At 39.4% G+C, this 20,923-nt stretch overlaps 1 protein-coding gene across 1 annotated transcript; it reads right to left on the bottom strand.

Moving 5' to 3' along the window:
- Window positions 1-1,148: 1,148 nt before the first annotated feature.
- LOC307138102 (uncharacterized protein) lies at window positions 1,149-20,060 on the bottom strand. The gene is made up of 3 exons (XM_079836244.1): window positions 19,798-20,060; window positions 18,697-18,773; window positions 1,149-4,551 (listed from the first exon to the last, which is right to left on the bottom strand). Exon 3 carries the CDS (start codon window positions 4,105-4,107, stop codon window positions 2,362-2,364), a length of 1,746 nt encoding a protein of 581 aa, XP_079692370.1. The 5' UTR covers window positions 4,108-4,551; window positions 18,697-18,773; window positions 19,798-20,060; the 3' UTR covers window positions 1,149-2,361.
- Between the last annotated feature and the right edge of the window lie 863 nt (window positions 20,061-20,923).

Raw genomic sequence — 20,923 nt, 5'->3', positions numbered from 1 at the left:
TCTGATAGAAAGATGTCAGAATATACAGTGCATCGCAGTTTGTTGCGTATGGGGCTGCATAGCCGCAGACCAGTCAGGGTGCCCATGCTGACCCCTGTCCACCACAGAAAGCGGCAACAGTGGGCACGTGAGCATCCAAACTGGACCATGAAGCAATGGAAGAAGGTGGCCTGGTCTGATGAATCACGTTTTCTTTTACATCACGTGGATGGCCGGGTGCATGTGCATCTTTTAGCTGGGGAACATATGGCACCAGGATGCACTATGGGAAGAAGGCAAGCCAGCAGAGGCAGTGTGATGCTTTGGGCAATGTTCTGCTGGGAAACCTTGGGTCCTGCAATCCATGTGGATGTAACTTTGACATGTACTACCTACCTAAGCATTGTTGAAGACCATGTACACCCTTTCATGGAAATGGTATTCCCTGGTGGCTGTGGCCTCTTTCAGTAGGACAATGTGCCCTGCCACAAAGCAAAAATGGTTTGAGGAGCACAACAACACATTTTTAGGTGTTGATTTGGTCTCCAAATTCCCCAGATCTCAATCCAATCAAGCATCTGTGGGATGCGCTGAACAAACAAGTTCAATCCATGAAGGCCCCACCCCGCAACTTACAGGACTTAAAGGATCTGCTGCTAACATCTTGGTGCCAGATACCACAGCACAACTTCAGGGGTCTAGTGGAGTCCATGCCTTGACGGGATAGGGCTGTTTTGGCAGCAAAAGGGGGACACAATATTATGATGATGTTATGCCTGATCGGTGTAAGCATGCATAAGCAGTTTTTCCAAAGAATAAGTTCTCTTAAAGGTGCACTCAGTAATTTTGATGTTGTGCTGGGCTAAAATGAAAGTCGTGCCAGATTTGACATCTTGCATAGTGAATGTAGCATCATCCAGTAAAAGGTTTAATTTAATTAGTTTAAGTTCTAATAAAAAAATGAATGAATATGAATGAAAAAAATTAATACTGGGTGCATCTTTAACTCATGCTAACTAAGGGAAATCTTAAATTATTGTAACAAATTAAGGGCAAGGGGAATGTGTATTCATCATAACCAATATCAAAGAAGGGGATAACAATATTTGTATGCATAAATACAAAATTTAAAGCTTTGAGTGAAAATAAATTAAACAATTGCAAGGACTTAGAGGGGGAAAACAGAATTATCTTTATTTAAACAAGTGAAACTAGACTTGCACAAAATCTGTTACTGATGTATGAGAATAGAAAAAATGTTTTGCATCACTACTAAATAAACAAACAATTTGTAAAAAAAAAAAAAAAAAAAAAAAAAAAATCTTATCTAGACAAGCAGTTATAAAAAGTATAGCTAAAATACACATTTCCCTAACTGCACCATAGGCGTGCTCTTCAATCAACTTTTAGGAAAGACTTTTTGAATGACATGAGTAATTCCAGAAGTAAAAACTTCTGCTTTGTTCTTAAGGGTTAAAGTATTTTCAATTTAAAATTCAGACACTCTGGTCATTATAGAGGTTCTTATACAGGCCCCTTTGGTTTGTGCATGCACATAGTGTCAATGCCTATTTTGAAAAAGAATTCGAAGAGCACATCCAAAAACCCGAAAAAGCAAAAGAGAATTGATGGGAAGTTTTTTTTTTATAAACAACGAATGCAACACACAAGGAAACCGTATTCATTCAGTACATCAGAGAAGTCTATAGAACACTTCTAACACTATAAAAGTACAACACTTAAAGACTAAAAAAGTGTGTTCATTTCTGTTTAACTACGAGCCTTCCATTGCTGACAAACATTATATCATCATTATTGACACTTTTAATTAACAGGTTTGGCATTTCTCCAGGTATTCCAGTGTCGCTTCCAACTTTGTTGCAACTATGTAAGGAGGGCCCGTTTCATTTGTAAAAGGACAGTGCTGGCTTGAATGAAGACCGTAATGCCTTTGGGGTAAATCAGTACAGCGAGATATCTTCCAGCATCAGCATCATAACAGCCTCCACACTCTTCTGGGAAGGAACATTGTTGCAGGGACTTGCTCAAGAAACAAGAGCATCAAGGAGGCAATGACATCGAACAAAAGAATGACATGAAACAAAAGGGTTCTCAATCCATTCTAAAGGTGTTCATTAGGGGTTAGGCCTGGGATTTGCTCATGACATTCACATTCTTCAACACCTGAATCAGTAGATCATCTCTTTGAGCACAGAGTCATTGCCCTGCTGGAATAGAAAAAGAGTCCTCACCTTTGACACGATACTCTAGAATATCACTTTATACTCGAGAATTAAGATTTGTCTTCACTGAATTTACTGGAATAGCCAAACTTGTTCATTAGAAGAGGGTGTCCATATACTTTTGACCATTTTTGCATTTCTAGGTCTGAGAACATTCAGTAGATTCATTCATTATTTCCGATGACATTTCATTATCAGCATTTTTATCAGGCTTTTCAGCATCATCATCTTCTTGTTGGTTTTCGGAATTAATTACATTGGTCTCGGGAGCTTTTGTGCCATCGTTCTCAGAGTCTCCTTTATGATGATTCTCAAGATGGCTATGTAAAGCAGAGAGGAATGTAAAGCGGCTTGGACAGAGAGGGCAACTGAGCAATACCTTGCAAGGACTTCGCTTGTGGAAATACACATGTCGCTTATAAACACTAAGTAGCCCAAAGACTCTACAGCATTCTTTGCACTTGTACTTCATCCTTGGTGTGTAAGTTCTCGTATATCGAGAACCAAATAACCGGTCATCTGCCTTGGATTCGGGCTGGTTTTCTTCTTCAAGATCCTCTTGTTCACTATCACTTTTTGTTTCTGTTGATGCTTTCGCAGGTTCCTGTTCACTGCTTTTAACCTCATGTTCGGTCTTTGACTCCCCAGAAGCCTTAGGTTGAAGCGCTGAACTGTGGTACATGGCCACATGCCTTGTGACATCACATCTTTGTGGAAAATTCCTTCCACAATAAGAACAGGCATGCAAAGTACCCTTATGGTACCGCATATGACGAGAGAGACTGCTTGAGTGCACAAACACACGGTGGCAGAGTTTACAGGAGAATATTTTACCACCAAAATTGGATCTGTTCATTCCTCTATGTCTTCCTCTCATGCTTGGTCTTAGCGGCTGCTTTTGCTGTTTTGCAACCATTTGTTGCATTACACCATGGTACGGTTTTGTTTTAGCTGGTAAACCTGAAGAGTCCTTTACCTCAACCTCATCTGGATGCTGTGTTTTATGATGCTCTCTTAAATCTGAAATTTGGTTGAAATGTTCTCCACACAGGCCACATCGACATGGCTCAACTGAATCACTGCCAGTTTTCTTACTTTCTTCTTCCCCAAGTGATTCCTGTTTTTGTGTCACCTCAGTGGTTGGCTTGTTGACACGAGAATGACTGTTTAGGTGGCTTTGCAAGTCAGACAACCAAAAGAAGCGTAAGCCACAGACTTTGCACGGATAAGACTTCTCCATGCTATTTTCTTGATCTTCTTCAGATCTACTCAAAGTCTTGGAACCAATAGATCCATGCCATTGTTTTTGGTGTGACAGCAAGGTCTCTTGTTTTAAGAATCGCTTTCCACAGTGTCCACAGCTATAGAAGCGTTCATGAGCATGGTTTTGAAGATGGCTCTGCAAACTCTCCCGGTCATTAAACACCTTGCAGCACAGGGTGCATTTGAACCCCTGCTCAAGGGCACGGTACTGCTGGTGCAGTTGTAAGCTTTTTGGGGTTTTGAACATTTGTCCACATTTTTCACATTTAAACTGAGCAAACTGCTTCTCTTGCATCTTGGATGAAGTCAAGGCTTCTTGATTAGAGGGTTGGCACCATAATGACTTGGGTGAAGGTTTTCCAAACAAGAAAGTAAAGTTAGATAACGCAGATCGATCAACCACAGTAAGCATTCCGTTTTCATGGAGAGCAACCTCAATGGATGCGTTGATACAACTACCATTACTAATGTTTAAACCATCAGAGGAAAATAAGCCAGTAAGTCCATGAATGGCCATGTGTTCGACTAGTTTATGGTACTGACTAAACCCTTCACCACACTCTGTGCAGATGAAGGCATCTCCCCCACCTAACTCTTGAGTGAAGCCCATTGGGTACGCCATCCTGACAATGCCAAATGTAGATTCTTTTGACTAATAAATTTCAATGGTTTAAGAATCTGGGAACATGATTATGCGAGATGTTTAAAAAATATATCCTTATATATGATAACTTGGACTATTGGAAATATTCTCCAGGCAAAAAAAGTTTGTGAGACATCCAATCTCACCTCAGTTGAAAACAAAGCTAAGTTCTAATATGCATTTAATAATAAAAAAAAAATTACAGCATCTCTAAAATGGCAACTCCACCAACTTCAATAAAACAGAAAATTGCATAAAGGATTAAAAATATATCCTTAAAAGTCTTTGATTGTCAAATCAATCATCATCAATTCCCCAACTCTGTAAGGAAATGTGGTCTTTGAGCATAATGCAGTGATGTAAACCTCATTAGATATGGCCTGCCTTGTTTCAGGTGCTGGCCCGCAATTCAGGTATTGCCATCTGGGGAAAAAAAAGGAAAGCAGAGGACATGTAAGACAAATAAATTTAATAGCAAGTGATATTTCTTTAAGAAATGAAAATAATGAATGTAAAAAAACACAAACTTTTTAATAATCCATTTAAGCTTAAGATGGTTTTGGGAAATGCAGCCAAGATCAGTTACTAAATCAACACCTACATGACCTAATTGAGCCATATGACCTACCATTGTGGTATTTGTGTTGGGGATTGGTATGGATATAGATTTCCCAATTTGTGGTGAATCTGACTCAAGTCTCTCAATTAAGATTAATTTGAGTACATTTCAGTTATAATATTCCTTTAAGAATCTCTCTCGTAATACTGTAAAGTATGCAGAGAAAGTTGTTCTAACACATAAAATGTTAATTTTATAAATTAACAACAGGGCCCAAACTGTTCCATTGCTGTTTATATTATATTTTGCTTTGTGACAAATATTTTACCATTTTGGGTTAAGCTGCATTGCTTTGACATTGTGGAAAAAGAATAATAGAAACAAAATGTATTAGCCTTTTTACCTGTTATTATTAATCTAAATGAATCTACTGCGAAATATAGGATCTTGGTAGGAACTTGTTAAAACTCAAACATGAGATTTTATTGGGACGTCACGTGCCCCAGTAAAATCGCCTGAGTGAACATCATGATTCAGTTCATCTGGAAGAGAAGACAAAGAAGCCGAAGACCTCAGCTGTATGGGAGCACTTTAAATTGAATGAGGACAAGACAAAGGCAGTGTGCCAAATATACTACTGTAAGTAGTACCTATAGCATATTGTTGGTGTAAAAAAACTGTCTGCTTTTATCCGCCATGTTAATCCCTAATTTTACACATGATAAAAACGTGCACTTAATTTGCTTGGAAAATATTTGCGAATACGACATAAAAAAAATAAAAAAAACAGACAGTAGCCCAGCCAAATAATTATTTGTCTATAGGAACTTCCCCAGGTATCGCAGCCATAAACATCAACATCCTCTTTAATGTGTCAGTAATTACTTTGCTGCTAATTTCTGATTTGGGAGTAATTTGTTTGTCAGAAAAATGTTAGGCTACTTTATTAAAAAGTACTGCTCTTAACAGACCTGTGTTTTGTATCACTAGTGCAGTGTCCGTTCTTGGAGCATATAAACCCTGTCCGCGTGAGGCGCGCCACTTAGTTTATTAAAAGATTATTAATTCTGAATGTGTCGCGTGTCCATATTGCACCAAATGGGACCCCAGCAACCCCCTGCTGTGAGTGAAGTCGATTGGATGAACAGTTCTCGACATAATCAAAATGCAAACAAACAGACAGACAGACAGACTAAAGCTTTCCGAAACTACTTCTGAAGCTTCAAATATTCAGTGTGGATTTCTACAGAAGCTTCAACTTTGGGTAAAACGCAGCGCTCGTTACTGTCACTTTTTTACCTAAGCATTCCAATCGCAGTGGAGGAGGTGCGGGACAAATACTACATGACCAACCATCCTACTTGGAGAGGTTAATATTGCTGGTTACTGCATTTTTATATTCATATTCTTCAAAATGAGATTAGTAACACGTTATTGCCATGAATATTCCAAATCATAGCAACCAAAGGGTCTCAGCTGGAAAAACACTACAACTCCAAAGTGCTCTTAAGCACCACCAGCTGGCCGTTTTCAGAAGCGCACCAGGCATTATTTCAGCTGGCTAAAAAAGCTTTGGTGGATAAGTTAATTTAATATTTATTGTTCGGCAATAGGCATATGGGCTTGTTACATCTGCGGCGTCTTTTGGTTTTGTTTTGTTTTTCCCCCTTTCTTTCATTCTTAGCTGTTATCACATCAATCATCATTTGCCAATGTGGTTACACCCCCTCAAAGAACCAATCCAAACTCACCTTCACAGTATAAAGACCCGGAAGTGACAAGAGGCGCATGTTTTCTCTTGTTTGACTTAGGTCTTGCTGTTTGTTGCTAGTCTCCTCAATAGTTTTGCTGTTAGTGAAACTTATTTAGTGTTGAAGTTATTTTTCTTGATTGCTTTTCTAAGTTTGTATTGTTTGATTATTTTGGGATGTGACTCTACTGTTCATTCGAAATATCTTCCGGAGAGAAGACAGGAGGGATAGTAGAATGTCACGTGACCTACACAATGCAACACATTAGAGATTGCGGATGCAACCCCATGTATTATGTTTGTTAGTTAGTGTAGTTTAGTTGTGGAAGATTTGTTTATTTTCGTAGTTCATTTCTTTGTTAGTTTAGTACTTTAAATGGTTTAAATTAGATAATGTTTTGCTTTGCTTTAGCACCGCTCATTGTCCCTCCCTCCTGTGTTCCGTGTTTTTTTGTTTTATTATTTGTATATATTCTGTTTATTTCTTGATTCACTATTGCTTTGTAAAAACACAATCTGGTGTTTTCCTTATGATTTTGAACTACTAAAAAGCATACATTCATACCTGTCTCTGCCTGATTCATCTCACCACACAAGCCATCAGTAAATTAACCCGTTTCATAATTTTATTATTTTTTTAAAATTATCTAACATTTATGTTACATACCCTATTACCCCTAGACATATTAAATAGGGAGACGTAACAAGCTATTAGTCTCTTTAGAATTTATGAAATATACTGGAGCAAAACCTGAGAAGGGAGTCCAGAAGATTCCACAGCGTTCCTGGGGCCTCATTTATAAAACTTTGCGTAGGATTTGCGTCAGAAGTGGCGTACGGATGAAACATAGAACATGCGTACGCACAGAAATATTTGGATTTATAAAACCGGCTTTGCGGCTTCATGTCACGCCCATAGTTGCCCATAAATAGTCTGTGAATCGCCCACAAGTTAATATTCATTGATTGTGAAATCATGGCAAACACCGAGAGGAAATGAAAAAAACGTAACTTCACTCAATGTGAAGTAGAAGTTATCGTTGACGAGGTGGAAAAGAGGAGAACAATTTTGTTTTGGAGGGCACAGTTTGGGCATTACTAATGCCAAAAAGGCACTTGAGTGGCAAAAGGTTGCAGACACCCTAAATGCTGTAGCCTCACAACCTCGGACCATGGCCGAAATAAAAAAGAAATGGTCGGACATCAAAGTCGAGGCAAAAAAGCATCTAGCGCTCCATCGCCAGAATGTGTCCTCGTTTGCCAGCAAGTCTTCTTGCTGTCTGAAGATGCGTTCATTCCGAATCCTTACATTTGCCACATCTTCTAAGAGCGCAAGATCAGCCATTGTGCGTCATTACGCATTGTGATGGGGCAATTAAATTCCATCGATTTAATTGCATTTGACAAGCTACAGATGTCGGTTGTAATCTATGTGGAAATGGGAAATAGTTCAGTGCAAATGTAATGTCTTGCAGCTTTCTGAATGGTTGAGACATACGTTATTTTATCAAAAATAAAAACAAACTAAACTAAAGGCATATGCATGAATACCATGATTCCGTAGCTGATGAATACATTTTTACTATGAAAACAACTTTCCCACAGTGGACAATTAATACATCTATCTATCTATTTATCTATCTATCTATATATCTCCCTAATTATCGCTCTGTCTGTCTATCTAATTGCATCTATATGTGCTCCGCCAGACGGACACATTGGCGAGAATATCAGTTTTGTACATTATTTCGTTCTGTTTACCATATTATTTATGAGGATGAATTGCATAACATGCCAATATTATTGCAGAACATATTTCACAAATATGTGTTAATTTGTATTTCTGTTGTAATTTTCGTTTGATTTTGTTTGTTTTACACTGCAGATCGATTAAACAGGTGTTCGTGTAGGCTGTTAATTGTAAGACTTGCTTTGTGAAGTCTTCATGTTATTTATGAGAGGCAGTATTGCCATTTCTTTTACACAACGGTCTACAGTTTCACACACTTTCACGTGTTTTTTCCATCTGCCGACGGTGGCGCCATTTCTCATTTCACCCGTTTTTGTGTGTACGCCTGGGTCAGAGCTTGCGTGAAGGACCGCACATTTTCCTGTCAAGTTTGCTTTTTATAAATACCAATTATTGCGTAGAGAGCGGCGTACGCCTTCTTTACGTGCGTACGCAACGTTTATAAATGAGGCCCCTGGACACGCAATTTGCATAGTTGTAATTCATAGGTGGGGATTATGCTAATTCGCCCTTCGCCGCAAAATTGATTGAGGTGGTGAGGCAAGCATTAAAGCAGGTTATTAAAAATGAGATTTTGAAACATTTGGTAGAACTAAAAGTGTTTTTATTTCCAGATGCGGATAGTGAGAGGGCTGGTATGTCGGCTGTAGAAAGGCACCTGCCTAGTGTGGGGTATGGTGAAGTGGCAACCGGTGAGAATGCTGAGGTGGAGGTGGAGGTGGAGGCCGAGCCCAAGGCAGTCTTACGGCCCTTCTACCCACTGTCTCCGTTTTCCGTGGAGTCTGGAGGTGACGCGCGACTTAAGGTCCGTTTAGCCCGACTTCAGCTGGAAGCACAGGAGCGGTCTGAGACGCGCCAAGCCGATATGAAGCTACGCCTAGAGGTCCGTAAACTGGAAATTGAGGCTGACACACAGGTAAAGCTGCGACAGCTCGAGTTAGAATCAGCGAAGGTTGGCTCTGACCGAATTGCGCAGTCTAATCCTGTTAGTCCTGTTGTTCCTTCAGTTAATTCGGCAAACTCTGTGAGTGATGTTTCGACCGCAACATTTGATATTAATAAACATATTGCTTTAGTGCCTCACTTTCGGGAATCTGAAGTGGATGCGTATTTTGCTGCTTTTGAGCGGGTGGCTGCTGCTCTTCGTTGGCCAAAAGATGTTTGGTGTCTTTTATTACAATGCCGTTTAGTGGGTAAAGCACAGGATGTTTGTTCGGCGCTATCGTTAGAGGAAAGCTTGCAGTACGATGTAGTTAAGAACGCTGTTCTTCGCGCATATGAATTGGTGCCTGAAGCGTATCGGCAACGTTTCCGAAACCATAGGAAGGTAGCTAAACAAACTTTTGTGGAATTCGCCCGTGAGAAGGGAGTTCTTTTTGATAAATGGTTGTCTACGAATAACGTGCAGGATTTGAGTTCATTGAGAGAGCTAATGCTTTTGGAAGATTTTAAAAATTGTTTGTCGGAACGAGTAGTCACGTACCTGAATGAGCAAAAGGTTGCGTCGCTTTCACAAGCCGCGGTCCTTGCAGACGAGTACGTGTTAACGCACAAGAGTGTGTTTGTGGTAAACCGACCAGAGAAAACCGTGAGTGCGTCTTCAGCTCAGAATTCGAGTACCCGTGCAAAAAGTATTTCACCACCTAATAAGGAGGTACAAGAATGCTTTTATTGTCACAAGACGGGACACCTGATTTCTGATTGTTTAGTATTAAAACGTAAGAATCAGCAAGGACAGTTAAAACCTGTTAATTTTGTGAAGACTGTGCCGGAAGTCGTTTTAGAGAAGGATGAGATTGATGCAGGGTTCAAGCCATTTGTGATGAAGGGGTTAATCTCTGTAAATGGCAAATCTGACGATCAGAAAGAGGTGCAAATTTTGCGAGATACGGGAGCGATCCAGTCATTTGTAATCTCTGATGCACTTCCATTATCAGAACAGACGTTCTGTGGGTCAAGTGTTTTAGTTCAAGGGATTGAAATGGGGGTCGTACAGGTACTGTTGCATCAGATACATTTACACTGTGATTTAGTCTCAGGTTTTGTTAAGGTGGGTGTACGTTCTTCTTTCCCTGTGAAGGGTGTCGCATTCATTCTGGGGAACGATTTGGCAGGAGGTAAAGTGTTGCCCGTACTTGAAGTCGTTGAGAGACCTAACTGTTTTATTCCTGCTGATGACATCTCTGATAATTTTCCGGATGTATTTGCAGCTAGTGTAGTTACGCGTGCACAAAAACGAAGAATTGGAGATGACATTGTGCTGTCTGATTCTTTTATGTCACCTGTGTTTAATGAGACAGATTCTGAGTTGGATCACAAGAGTTCTGAAGAGGTTAGACATGATAGACATTCTGTTGATGTTGTGACTGCGTCTGAGTTGTTAGCTGAACCTATTTCTCAGGAACGCATTAAGACTGCACAAAGGGAAGATGTGTCGCTGGCTAACTGTTTTTCTGCTGCGGAAAGTTTTAAATCTGATAACCGTAGTTCGGCTAAATATGTGATTGAGAATGGGCTGTTGTTGAGGAAGTGGCCTCCTCACACGGATGTGGAGAATGAGTGGGATGCTGTTTGTCAGATTGTTCTGCCTACGGCCTATCGTAAACAAGTCTTGAGTTTGGCACATGATCATGAGTTAGCAGGTCACTTGGGGGTGACAAAAACTTATAACCGTATTCTCAAACATTTCTTCTGGCCTGGCTTGAAGAGAGATGTATCTCAGCACTGCCGCACCTGTCACGAATGTCAGGTGATGGGCAAGCCGAACCAAAAGATTCCGCCACCGCCACTAATTCCGATTCCTGTCATTTGTAAACCGTTCGAGCATGTCATTTTGGATTGTGTGGGGCCTTTTCCAAAATCGAAAACAGTATCTGAAGAATCGCTGGAGGAAGTAGAAAAACCCGTTGCTGCTCATAGTGAGGTTTAAGCTGCTGCAGTTATCGCTGTACTTGATTCTACCGCAGGGTCTGGGAATGTGTTGGCGCCACCTTCGGGTGAGTGTGATATTGCTGATGGTGTTGCACTTCGTAATGATTTATCGACGTGTGGGAGACTTGTGAATTCAGAAGTTCTGAGAAACTTGCCAGCTAAGCTTGACAATTTGTTTGAATCCCAGCAACAGGATATGATTCAGTTAATTCAAGAATTTCGCGTGCTGTTTGGTGATGTGCCAACCCAAACCCATGTAATACAGCATGATATTCAAGTGACCTGTGATTCTGCTATCAAACAACATGCTTATCGTGTGAACAATACCAAACGTTCCGTGATGAAAACTGAAGTCGAGTATTTGTTGAGAAATGATTTAGCTGAACCTAGTTATAGTCCGTGGAGTTCTCCTTGCTTACTGGTCCCGAAGTCCGATGGTACATTTCGCTTTTGCACAGATTACCGAAAAGTTAATTCTGTGACTGTACCAGATAGTTATCCTCTTCCTAGGATGGAAGATTGCATAGATAATCTTGGTTCTGCTAAGTTCGTAACGAAATTAGATTTGCTGAAAGGGTATTGGCAAGTGCCATTGACTGCTCGAGCTGCAGAAATTTCAGCTTTCGTTACGCCTGATAACTTCCTACAGTACCGAGTTATGGCGTTCGGGCTGCGAAACGCCCCCGCAACTTTTCAGCGCCTTGTAAATATCGTATTGTCAGGAGTTCAGAACTGTAATGCATACTTGAACGATTTGGTGATCTATTCGTCTACATGGTCTAAGCATTTGACTGTTCTGCGGACAGTTTTTAACGGTTGGCTGGCGCCTCACTTACAGTTAATTTGATCAAGTGTGAATTCGGTAAAGCCACAGTAGGGCTTTACCGAAGTAGGTACCGAAGTTTACTGAACCGAAGTTTACTGAAGTAGGGCAGGGTCAAGTTCGTCCTGACAGTGCCAAAGTATCTGCCATCGCGGATTTTCCGATTCCTACGACTAGACGCGAGTTACGTCGGTTTCTAGGAATGGCTGGTTACTACAGAAGTTTCTGCAAAAATTTCTCCGTTGTAGTACATCCTTTGACCAGTTTATTAAGTCCCGCAAATGCCTTTATTTGGACTGACGTGTGTCAGCATGCGTTTGACAGCGCAAAACTGTTGTTGACCAGTGCACCTGTCCTCGCTGCTCCGAATTTTTCACATGCTTTTAAGTTGGAAGTCGACGCTAGTGCTTTAGGCATGGGTGCTGTTCTTATTCAAGAAGATGATGATGGTCTTGCGCATCCAATGTGTTACTTTTCTCGCAAATTCAACCGACATCAACAAAATTACTCTACCATCGAGAAGGAAGCTTTGGGTCTGATTCTGGCGTTACAGTTTTTCGAAGTTTATGTAGGTTCATCTGTTCTTCCTGTTACTGTGTACACCGACCACAATCCTTTGGTGTTCTTGACTCGAATGTATAATCACAATCAACGCCTTATGCGTTGGTCGTTGATTGTGCAGAATTATAACTTGATTATCAAGCACAAAAAGGGTTCTGAGAATAGTATTGCTGACACGTTATCTAGAAAATAAAAGCTGCCTTAGGAAACATCTTAAGGGGGTGAGTGTTACGTACGCTGTGCTACGTAGTTTGTTTTGTTATATATTTGTATCTGTTGTGTGTTACGTACGCTGTGCTACGCAGTCTGTGTTGAAATATATATCACGCTGTGTATGTGTGAATGCGTTTGTACCAGCTGTCTGTTTCAGGGATGGAACGTGAGTGGAGGAACCGCCTGTCAGTCAACGGACGTCAGACGCTGACGTCAGGATTGCGCAACCAATCACCGGTCCTGAGGCTGTTTATCAATGGCGCAAACTTCAATGGGAGACACACTTTGACTCTGGGGAGAGTACACACTCAGTGATGACGGTCTCTCGTTCGAGAGTCCAGTCTGAGAGGCTGATCTACATCTGGGGCTCACTGCTGTTACATCTTAGCAGTTAGATCAGTTCTCTGTTTGTTTGTGCTTGTGTGTTCCTGTGTGTTATGCTGGAGGTTCGATTATACTGTTTGAGTGACCGCTGTTCTCTGACGCTCCATTCTCAAGTTATCATCTAGCGCTGTGTAAACGGGAAAGAGAGGTTGTGAGACAGGTAAGCAGGTCGCGACCTACATTTACCACACGTAGTTCATTCATGTATTAGCCACACCAGGTTTAGCAGTGGTGCTACTATTGTACGTTTTGTTTGGGTTAGTTAGGGAGTTTAGTTATGGCGTTTTCGGACGCTGAAGATGTTTCTTTCTACATCTTTTGTTGTCAGTTAGTTTATTTCCCTTAATCTTCAGTTAGATGAGTTTTGTTATGGTTTGTTCTTTGATTTAAGCACCACTCGTTTGCTCCTTCCTCTCTCCCAGTTTGTTTGTTGACTTTTTGCTTTATCCTGCTTAAGTGTATATTTTGTAAATATTCTTTATTTTCACTATTATATTACTTTTCACTTTATTACTTCACTTTATTGTCAACACAAATTAAATCTTTTTCAATTGAAGTTATTGGTCTTGGGTCTTCCTTTTGCAGCCTCCCCTATACTGTCTGAAACGCACACACGCTCATCCTGTGTTATGTATGATTACATACTTGACAATTTAACATCTAATTAACGAGGGACGTAACAGGCAATCTGACCAATCACATCGCCGGATCTGCCGTTTTGTCCAACAAAGCAGTCAGGAGAGTTAGTAGATTAACGTCGGTGGACTTGAACTTGGAAAAACGGTGTGTACTGAGTCTGACGTCTTTCCGCGGATGAAACAACATTTCTTTTAGTGTTCATTCATGTTTATTTCGTGCTTATCTATGAACTACAAGGGAGAGATAATCGGTTCACAAGCAGCTTTAACTGAGGCGCTACAGCAATCACGACACATTAAAGAGCCATAAAACTGTATTTATTGTAGGGCTGGGCGATATGGCTGAAAACTGTATCACGATATGTGTTTCATATCGGTCGATATCGATAATTATTTATATTTTTATGACCTATTTAAAATAAGGACCAGGATAAAAATAGTTTATATTTAAACATAACCTTCCTCTGATTACAATCCCCTCTGTTATAAAGGCAGATATGTCAACACAACCATGGAAAACACTCAAATAATTAAAATATAAACACAAGTCTAAAATCGCAATGAACACTTCACACATTAAGGTGCAGTGCCCCCGTTATTTCTTTGTAACTGTTAGCGTTTAGATGCTTTGTCACAAGGCACTGATGCAGAGTAACGTTACCTCTCTATGTAGTTTCAAAGGCTGAATCTGAAATCGCCCCCTATACCCTTAAATAGGGCATTATTTGAAGGGACAGCCATTTGTAGTGGTGTCCGAAACCATAGTGGACGTTATTGAGTGCACTCATTTTATCCCACTTTGCACCGCAATAACGAGCGTACAGCCGATGTACACACAGCGCTCACTTGTTTTCATTTACTCCTTCAAGTGAACTGTATAAGTGGATTAAAGTAGAGAACAGTGATTGAGGGTTTAGGGGGCGATTTCGGATTCAGCCAAAGTCAAGAATAGCACAACAGCGAGCGTGTCGAGTATAAACACGTCCCCAAACGAACGAGGCGCGCTGCGGAGCCAGACGAAAGTATAAACAAGGCTGGTAAAACAAGTTTGTGGTATTACCAGTCTTGGTTGGGACGACGGTCTTGCATATTTTGCAGACGACATTGGTCTGACTACGGTCATACTGGCGAGCTGACTTGTTTTCCTGATTTATCAACAATTTCCTCGAACGTTGCGGCACTCATTTTCCACTTTTCACTCCACGCCGGTTCTCTTTACTGAAGAATGAATCCAACACGAGACAGCAATATGGAGCAACCAAACGTGATACAGTTACATGATTGGCTGTTAGCCTGTCACTCCCTACATTGCTTGGTTATCAGAGAGCGAGTGCCTTTGTTCATGGAACCAAGAAAAAATAATTATTGAACGTTTTATCGAACGCATTTTTTATTGATATCGTTGACATGTCTATCGCGATACGTATCGTTATCGTTTTATCGCCCAGCCCTAATTTATTGTTAAAATTTCTTTTAAAAAAATGACAATTTCAAAGTTGAGACTTTGTTTCATATCAAAAGTAACTTGCTCTGTCCCGTCGGTCGGCGTGTTGTCAGTGTCCTCTTTGCTCCACGATGTATTTTCTCTACGTGAGAACATGTGTGTGGTGTGAGAGCGTCATGGCTTGTCGCACATAGCAACAGTAACTAAAAGGGGGGGGGGGTTGGCGAATGGTCAATTGTGAATGAGCGTGCACACGTGCCCCATTTACAAATTATTGAACTCATTTACATACACATTTAACTATCCAATCTGATGTTTACGAAGAGTTTGTGAATCCGGTGGAGAGTTTTCAGGGAGGTCCATTTTTTGCGCAAATGACTTTGCCCATTGTGTTTGCTGAGTAAAATAATATGATTTTTGCAGTTATATAAATCAGTAGATGGGTAGGTGAAGATAATGCAAATGCAGAAATATAACGTTACTCTAGTAACCCCTGGATACAATGCAGCCGTGCTTATTAGAACAGCGAATTTCTCCGAAAGAATTGTGAGTTTGCAGGTGATATAAACACCATAAGGTAAACTCAAAATTCATCAACATTAAATCATTAGCAAACACCAATCGCTTGTAATTAATCTGCGATATTCATTGATTGCAAACTGCTCTGAATCCATGAGCCTGTAGAATTCGCAACAGAATCAATTATATAAATTTGTATATAAATGTGCAGTGGTTAGATTTAATGAAATCATTGCCTTTTGAAGTTTAATAATCAGTCACATTACGCCATGTCGCAATTCTTGTTTTTCCATCCCCAAATTTAAGACATCTTGGGGAGAACATTTTTTTTGGTTGCACCTTATTTTACAGTAGGTGCACTTAGCATTTAACAGTAGCGGGGATGATGAGGTGAGCGACAGTGATCACGGCCGCACCTCGCGTTTCTCATGCCCGCTCCATGCGTGGCTGCTGCACGGCGATCAAACGGGATGGATGGCGCTGTCAAGAGCGGAGATGGTCACTCCGCCAATCATGACAGTTGTTTTGTCATAAATTACGCTGCCACAATATACTCCATTAATTGATACTATAAATATATTTCTATGCTTATGAAATCCGCATGCAATGTTTTAATTTCCTGCTTGATCAGTAACCGTCTCTCTATGTAGCACTTTATAAAGACAGCTGACATTTTACATGTTTATTTACTTTATCGGCAGCTACTTATGTCAGAGAAAAAGAGAGAGAGTTTCTGGTGGTCAATAAAGAAGGAAATTGAAGATTAGTATTGTTGCTGTCAATGGCGAATCCATCATGGTGGCAAAAATTCATCGTTAATAGAGGTTTTAATCGCAGGTTAAATTCTAAAACCTGATTTGTTAATCTGGGTTTAAAATTAAGTGGTGCAACACAACTCGATTTAAAATAAAGCCTAGATCAACAAATCCTAGATTAGCTCTAAACTGAGTTTAATTTAATCCTTGTTGGTGCAACCCACCCTTAGTGTACTTACCCAAGAATGTACTTGCCAATACAAGGTAACTACATGGGTTACGGTTATGTTTAGGGGTAGGTCCAGGCAGGGTTAGTAACTAGTTATTATCCAGTTATAAAATAAGTACATGGTATGTTCATTAGGGCCGTGTGTTTAATCTAGGGATGAGTAATCGAGTACTCGAACGTGACAGCGATGATCGATCATGAAAACGATGATCGCCCTGTATATATAAAAATATATTGTCTCTTTTTTTGATTGGTTTACGGCATTTGGGGTAGTACCTAAGGTCTGATTGGTTAGTGTTAGACAGCACGCCTTCTAAACGGATCTGGATTGTGCACTGCAGTGATGCCTGGAATCACTTTGATCAAGTGTAAGATGTGCAACGCCAATCTGTCGTATACATAGCATTATAATGAAAACAAAATTGTAATAGAATGTTGCAAATTCTCTGTGCTTTTAGTGCCGCATGTATCAGCGCTGTTAAAGGAAATCCACAACGAGAGTTACATCAGAGTGCAGTCAAGTTAACGTGGTGTTCATTCTCTTCAGTTTCAGCTCAAACACAATGCCCGACATTATTGACTATGGGTTATTAGAGACGGTCATATTCTTTGGTCTATTTCTTTTTCAAAATCATTGATGATATTAATAACGTAGCAGTGGTATATTGTTCTCATGTTTTTTAGCAGTAGACCTAGGTTTTATTTAAAGTTGTTTCTCATTATAGCTTTGAAAACGTGCAGTGATAATCACTTTGATCATGAAAAATAAAATTAAGTGCAAGATGTGCAGCTCCAATCTGTCATGTAAATAGCATTATAATGAGAAAACGATTGTAAAAGAATGTTGTTTCTCTGTGCTTTCGTTGCCCGTGTATCAGCGTTGTCCATTCAAAATGTGAGTTTCTCTTTCAAACCATAGACTGTAAAAACTAGCACGGTCAAGTTCATGTGCGCATTTGCGTCCTTTTGGGCAGATGTAAATTGCATATCATGCATATATCAGATTAATCTAACATAGGATGCGTTTGGTTGAGTTGTTTATTCACCGGCTAGAAAGGCTCTGCAGGGTGGTGTTTAAACAAAGTTTCAGCTCAAATGCAAAGCCCAATATTATTGACTGGGTTATTTGAGACGGTCATTTTGTTTTTAGATGCATCATAATCTAGCAGTTATTTTTTCTGTTTTATATGTTCATGTTTTCATAGACATGTTTTCCTAACAGTGTTTTCATTATCTCCATGCCGGATGTGCCCCGCACCCCACCCCTCACATTACTCCATAATCTGGCATCGGTTTTGATATACTGTTTAATAAACTGTTAGTGAACATCCCGACGTTTAGATGAATGTATAAATATGTTCTGTGCGCTTACACTCAATAAAGCGCCATGCTTATTTAAATAGAACTTTATACAATAGATTGCTTAAAATCAGCAATCAGTGTCTTGTAGAATTACAACTTCAAATTCTACTATAAAGCAGCTCTCCTGTGTGTTCTTGTTTTTACTCCCAGACGTCTGACCTCGACTGACTGAACAGAAAAAATTAACAGATGATTTCCACAAAGAAGGCGGAGTCACACAGCACACTAACCTTTTATATAATTTGAAACATCTGATTTGAAACATTGCAGGAACACTATTCTATAATATAGATAATACATTATATAATCTTTATATATAGATTCAGTGAGCAGAAAACAAGTCTGTAGTGAATGGTGCAAAGTTAATCACTAAACTTGTATAGTCTGCTTTATTTAAAAAACAGATAGTTGTAATCCCATGGATAGAAATTAATAACTTTCATCATTTTTAATTCAGATGTTGTTATTGTTTACAAAATTATTATTTTTGTTTTGTTTAGGCTACTTCATTGTTATATTTCTGACTTGATGTGTAATGAATGAGTTTCCCAGCCAGGCGCACTTTAATGCAGAATTTCTTCAAATGAAAATAGTCTTATTTTATACACAAGTACACAAAACAGGAACTCAGGAGTTCAACTTTTACTTACTGCAATCCTGATGTTTTATAAGCGATCACTCCCTCTTTATGACAGCCAGGACGAACACCAAAATCTACACAGTATTTCTAAAGGAAAAAAAGACAAAAAACAAATGGTAAAGCTGGTATCTAACACAATTAGTACAGGTTTATCATAGAACACAACACAAGGGTTTGGCAAATTACTGTACTCTATTAAGGAAACTTTATAAAAAAATATTTTTGACAGACCTTTTACATGACTAGAAAAACAACATACCAGTACGGATATAATCTCATAAAGTGCTAACAACAATGATAGTTAGACAACAGGGTGACGCCGAAAACGTTTATTTATTTAGCAGGCTCTTCTACTCAAAGCAACTTACACAATTTGGAACTACAATGCCAAACTATGTTATTGTTTACAATAGTATATTTTATTTAAAACAAAGATTAGCATGAGTGAGACAAAATATTTACAAGATGGTTTCTGCAAATACTCGTGGCAAGTGATTCAACCAAAGTAACATATTCTGTCTAGAACACAGAAAAAAAAACTGTTTCAAAGTATTTAACATTGTTTTCTCCTAATTTAAGTATAGTTGAGCTAAACCCTTCCTTGACGGAAGCAAGAGATATTAGACTAAGAGATACAACTTCGGTCGTTTTTGACCAAACGTGTAGTTACTTCGTTTCGATTTGGCAAACAACGAATTGCATTATTTCATTTTAAGGGTTAAGGCAATGTAGGCAGTCAAGCGAACAGCCTGCTTATTGATCTCAAAGGAAGACATATAATGGTATCTTTTTAAAAAAATAAATAAAAGTGAATTGGCGGTAAATGTACACATCTATAAGAACAGGGAGATTATGGGAACATTTGAGTCTCAAACCAAATAAAAACAGCAGCGAATTGCAGACGCAACACCGTCACGTTAGTAACGCCACATTACACGCCTAAACAACACGCTACGTTAGCAAAGTTGGTTTACTTGTAATTACATACTAGTTACGCTTCCCAAGTAAAACCAAAACTGTTCGTTGGGCGTCATTTGGAAAAACTACTCCATGCTTTCATAACACAGTACATTACCTACAAATAAAAACAAACACGTGTATCCGGAATTACCTTGTCGAGTAATAGATGTCACTCTGAAGACGTTCAAACGCGAGTAGTAACTTTCCGTGTCCTTTTTATTTTGTGCGTAGCGGTAATGAGGTCATTTGCGAATTCGATGTTTATCGTACATTAGTTTCGTTTTTTTGAGCAGTCTACAAGATTAGTTGTTTGTATATCCCAAAGAGGTCTAAATCCTTGAGAAAGAGGCAACCGAAGCGGGTTGGAAAGAAAAAACGAAAGCTTCCTTTTCGCATTCTTCTTCGCCTGAGGTTGGCTTTGCTGCATTACCGCCTCCTACTGGACTGGAGCGTAGAGCGCCCCCGACTGGGAGCACCTTATGGTAGAGGAAGATTGTTAATTCATTGCATATTATAGGCTACATGTATGTGTAATACTTAAAGGTTATCAAAATCTGTCTTTTTTTTAATTTATTTTTTAGATACCTTGGTACTCCAGATCCACTCCAGAACTTCTGGAGAAAGCCTATATGCACTCCAGATTCTGTTGTAAAAAAGTTCTGGAGTAAAAAGTACTCCAGAACAAGCAAACATATAGGCTGCATAATGAATTATTTACGGCCATATATGTTTGCCTGTTCTGGAGTACTTTTTAGACTATTTCGTAATGTGAGGCTAAATAATGCACGTACAGATTTTATTTTCTGTGAAAGCTCAAATCTTTATCTTGCATGTGCTGTCCAGTGTATGAGGATAGTTGTCATGAAATACTTTGGGAAACTTATATGCCCTGCAATGTGACATGCTATACTTTTTAAAACAGCATGCAGTACATTATTTTTGTACAACCCCAAATCAGAAAAAGTTGGGACAGTATGGAAAACGCAAAAAAAAAGAAGTGATTTCTAAATTTACTTAGACTTGTATTTCATTGCAGACAATATGAACACAAAATATTTCATGTTTTGTCTGGTCAACTTCATGTCATTTGTAAATATGCATCCTTTCCTGTTATTCAGACCTGCAACACATTTAAAAAAAAGTTGGGACAGTAAAGCATTTACCACTTTGTAATGTTGCCATTCCTTTTCACAACACTTAAAAGACGTTTAGGGACTGAAGACACCAAGTGATGAAGTGTTTCAGGTGTAATTTTGTCCCATTCTTCCTGCAAACAA

Source organism: Gobio gobio (assembly GCF_949357685.1).
Source record: "Gobio gobio genome assembly, chromosome: 15".
In the NCBI taxonomy this organism is placed as follows: Eukaryota; Metazoa; Chordata; class Actinopteri; order Cypriniformes; family Gobionidae; genus Gobio; species Gobio gobio.
This window is presented reverse-complemented; position numbering and strand designations above follow the sequence as displayed.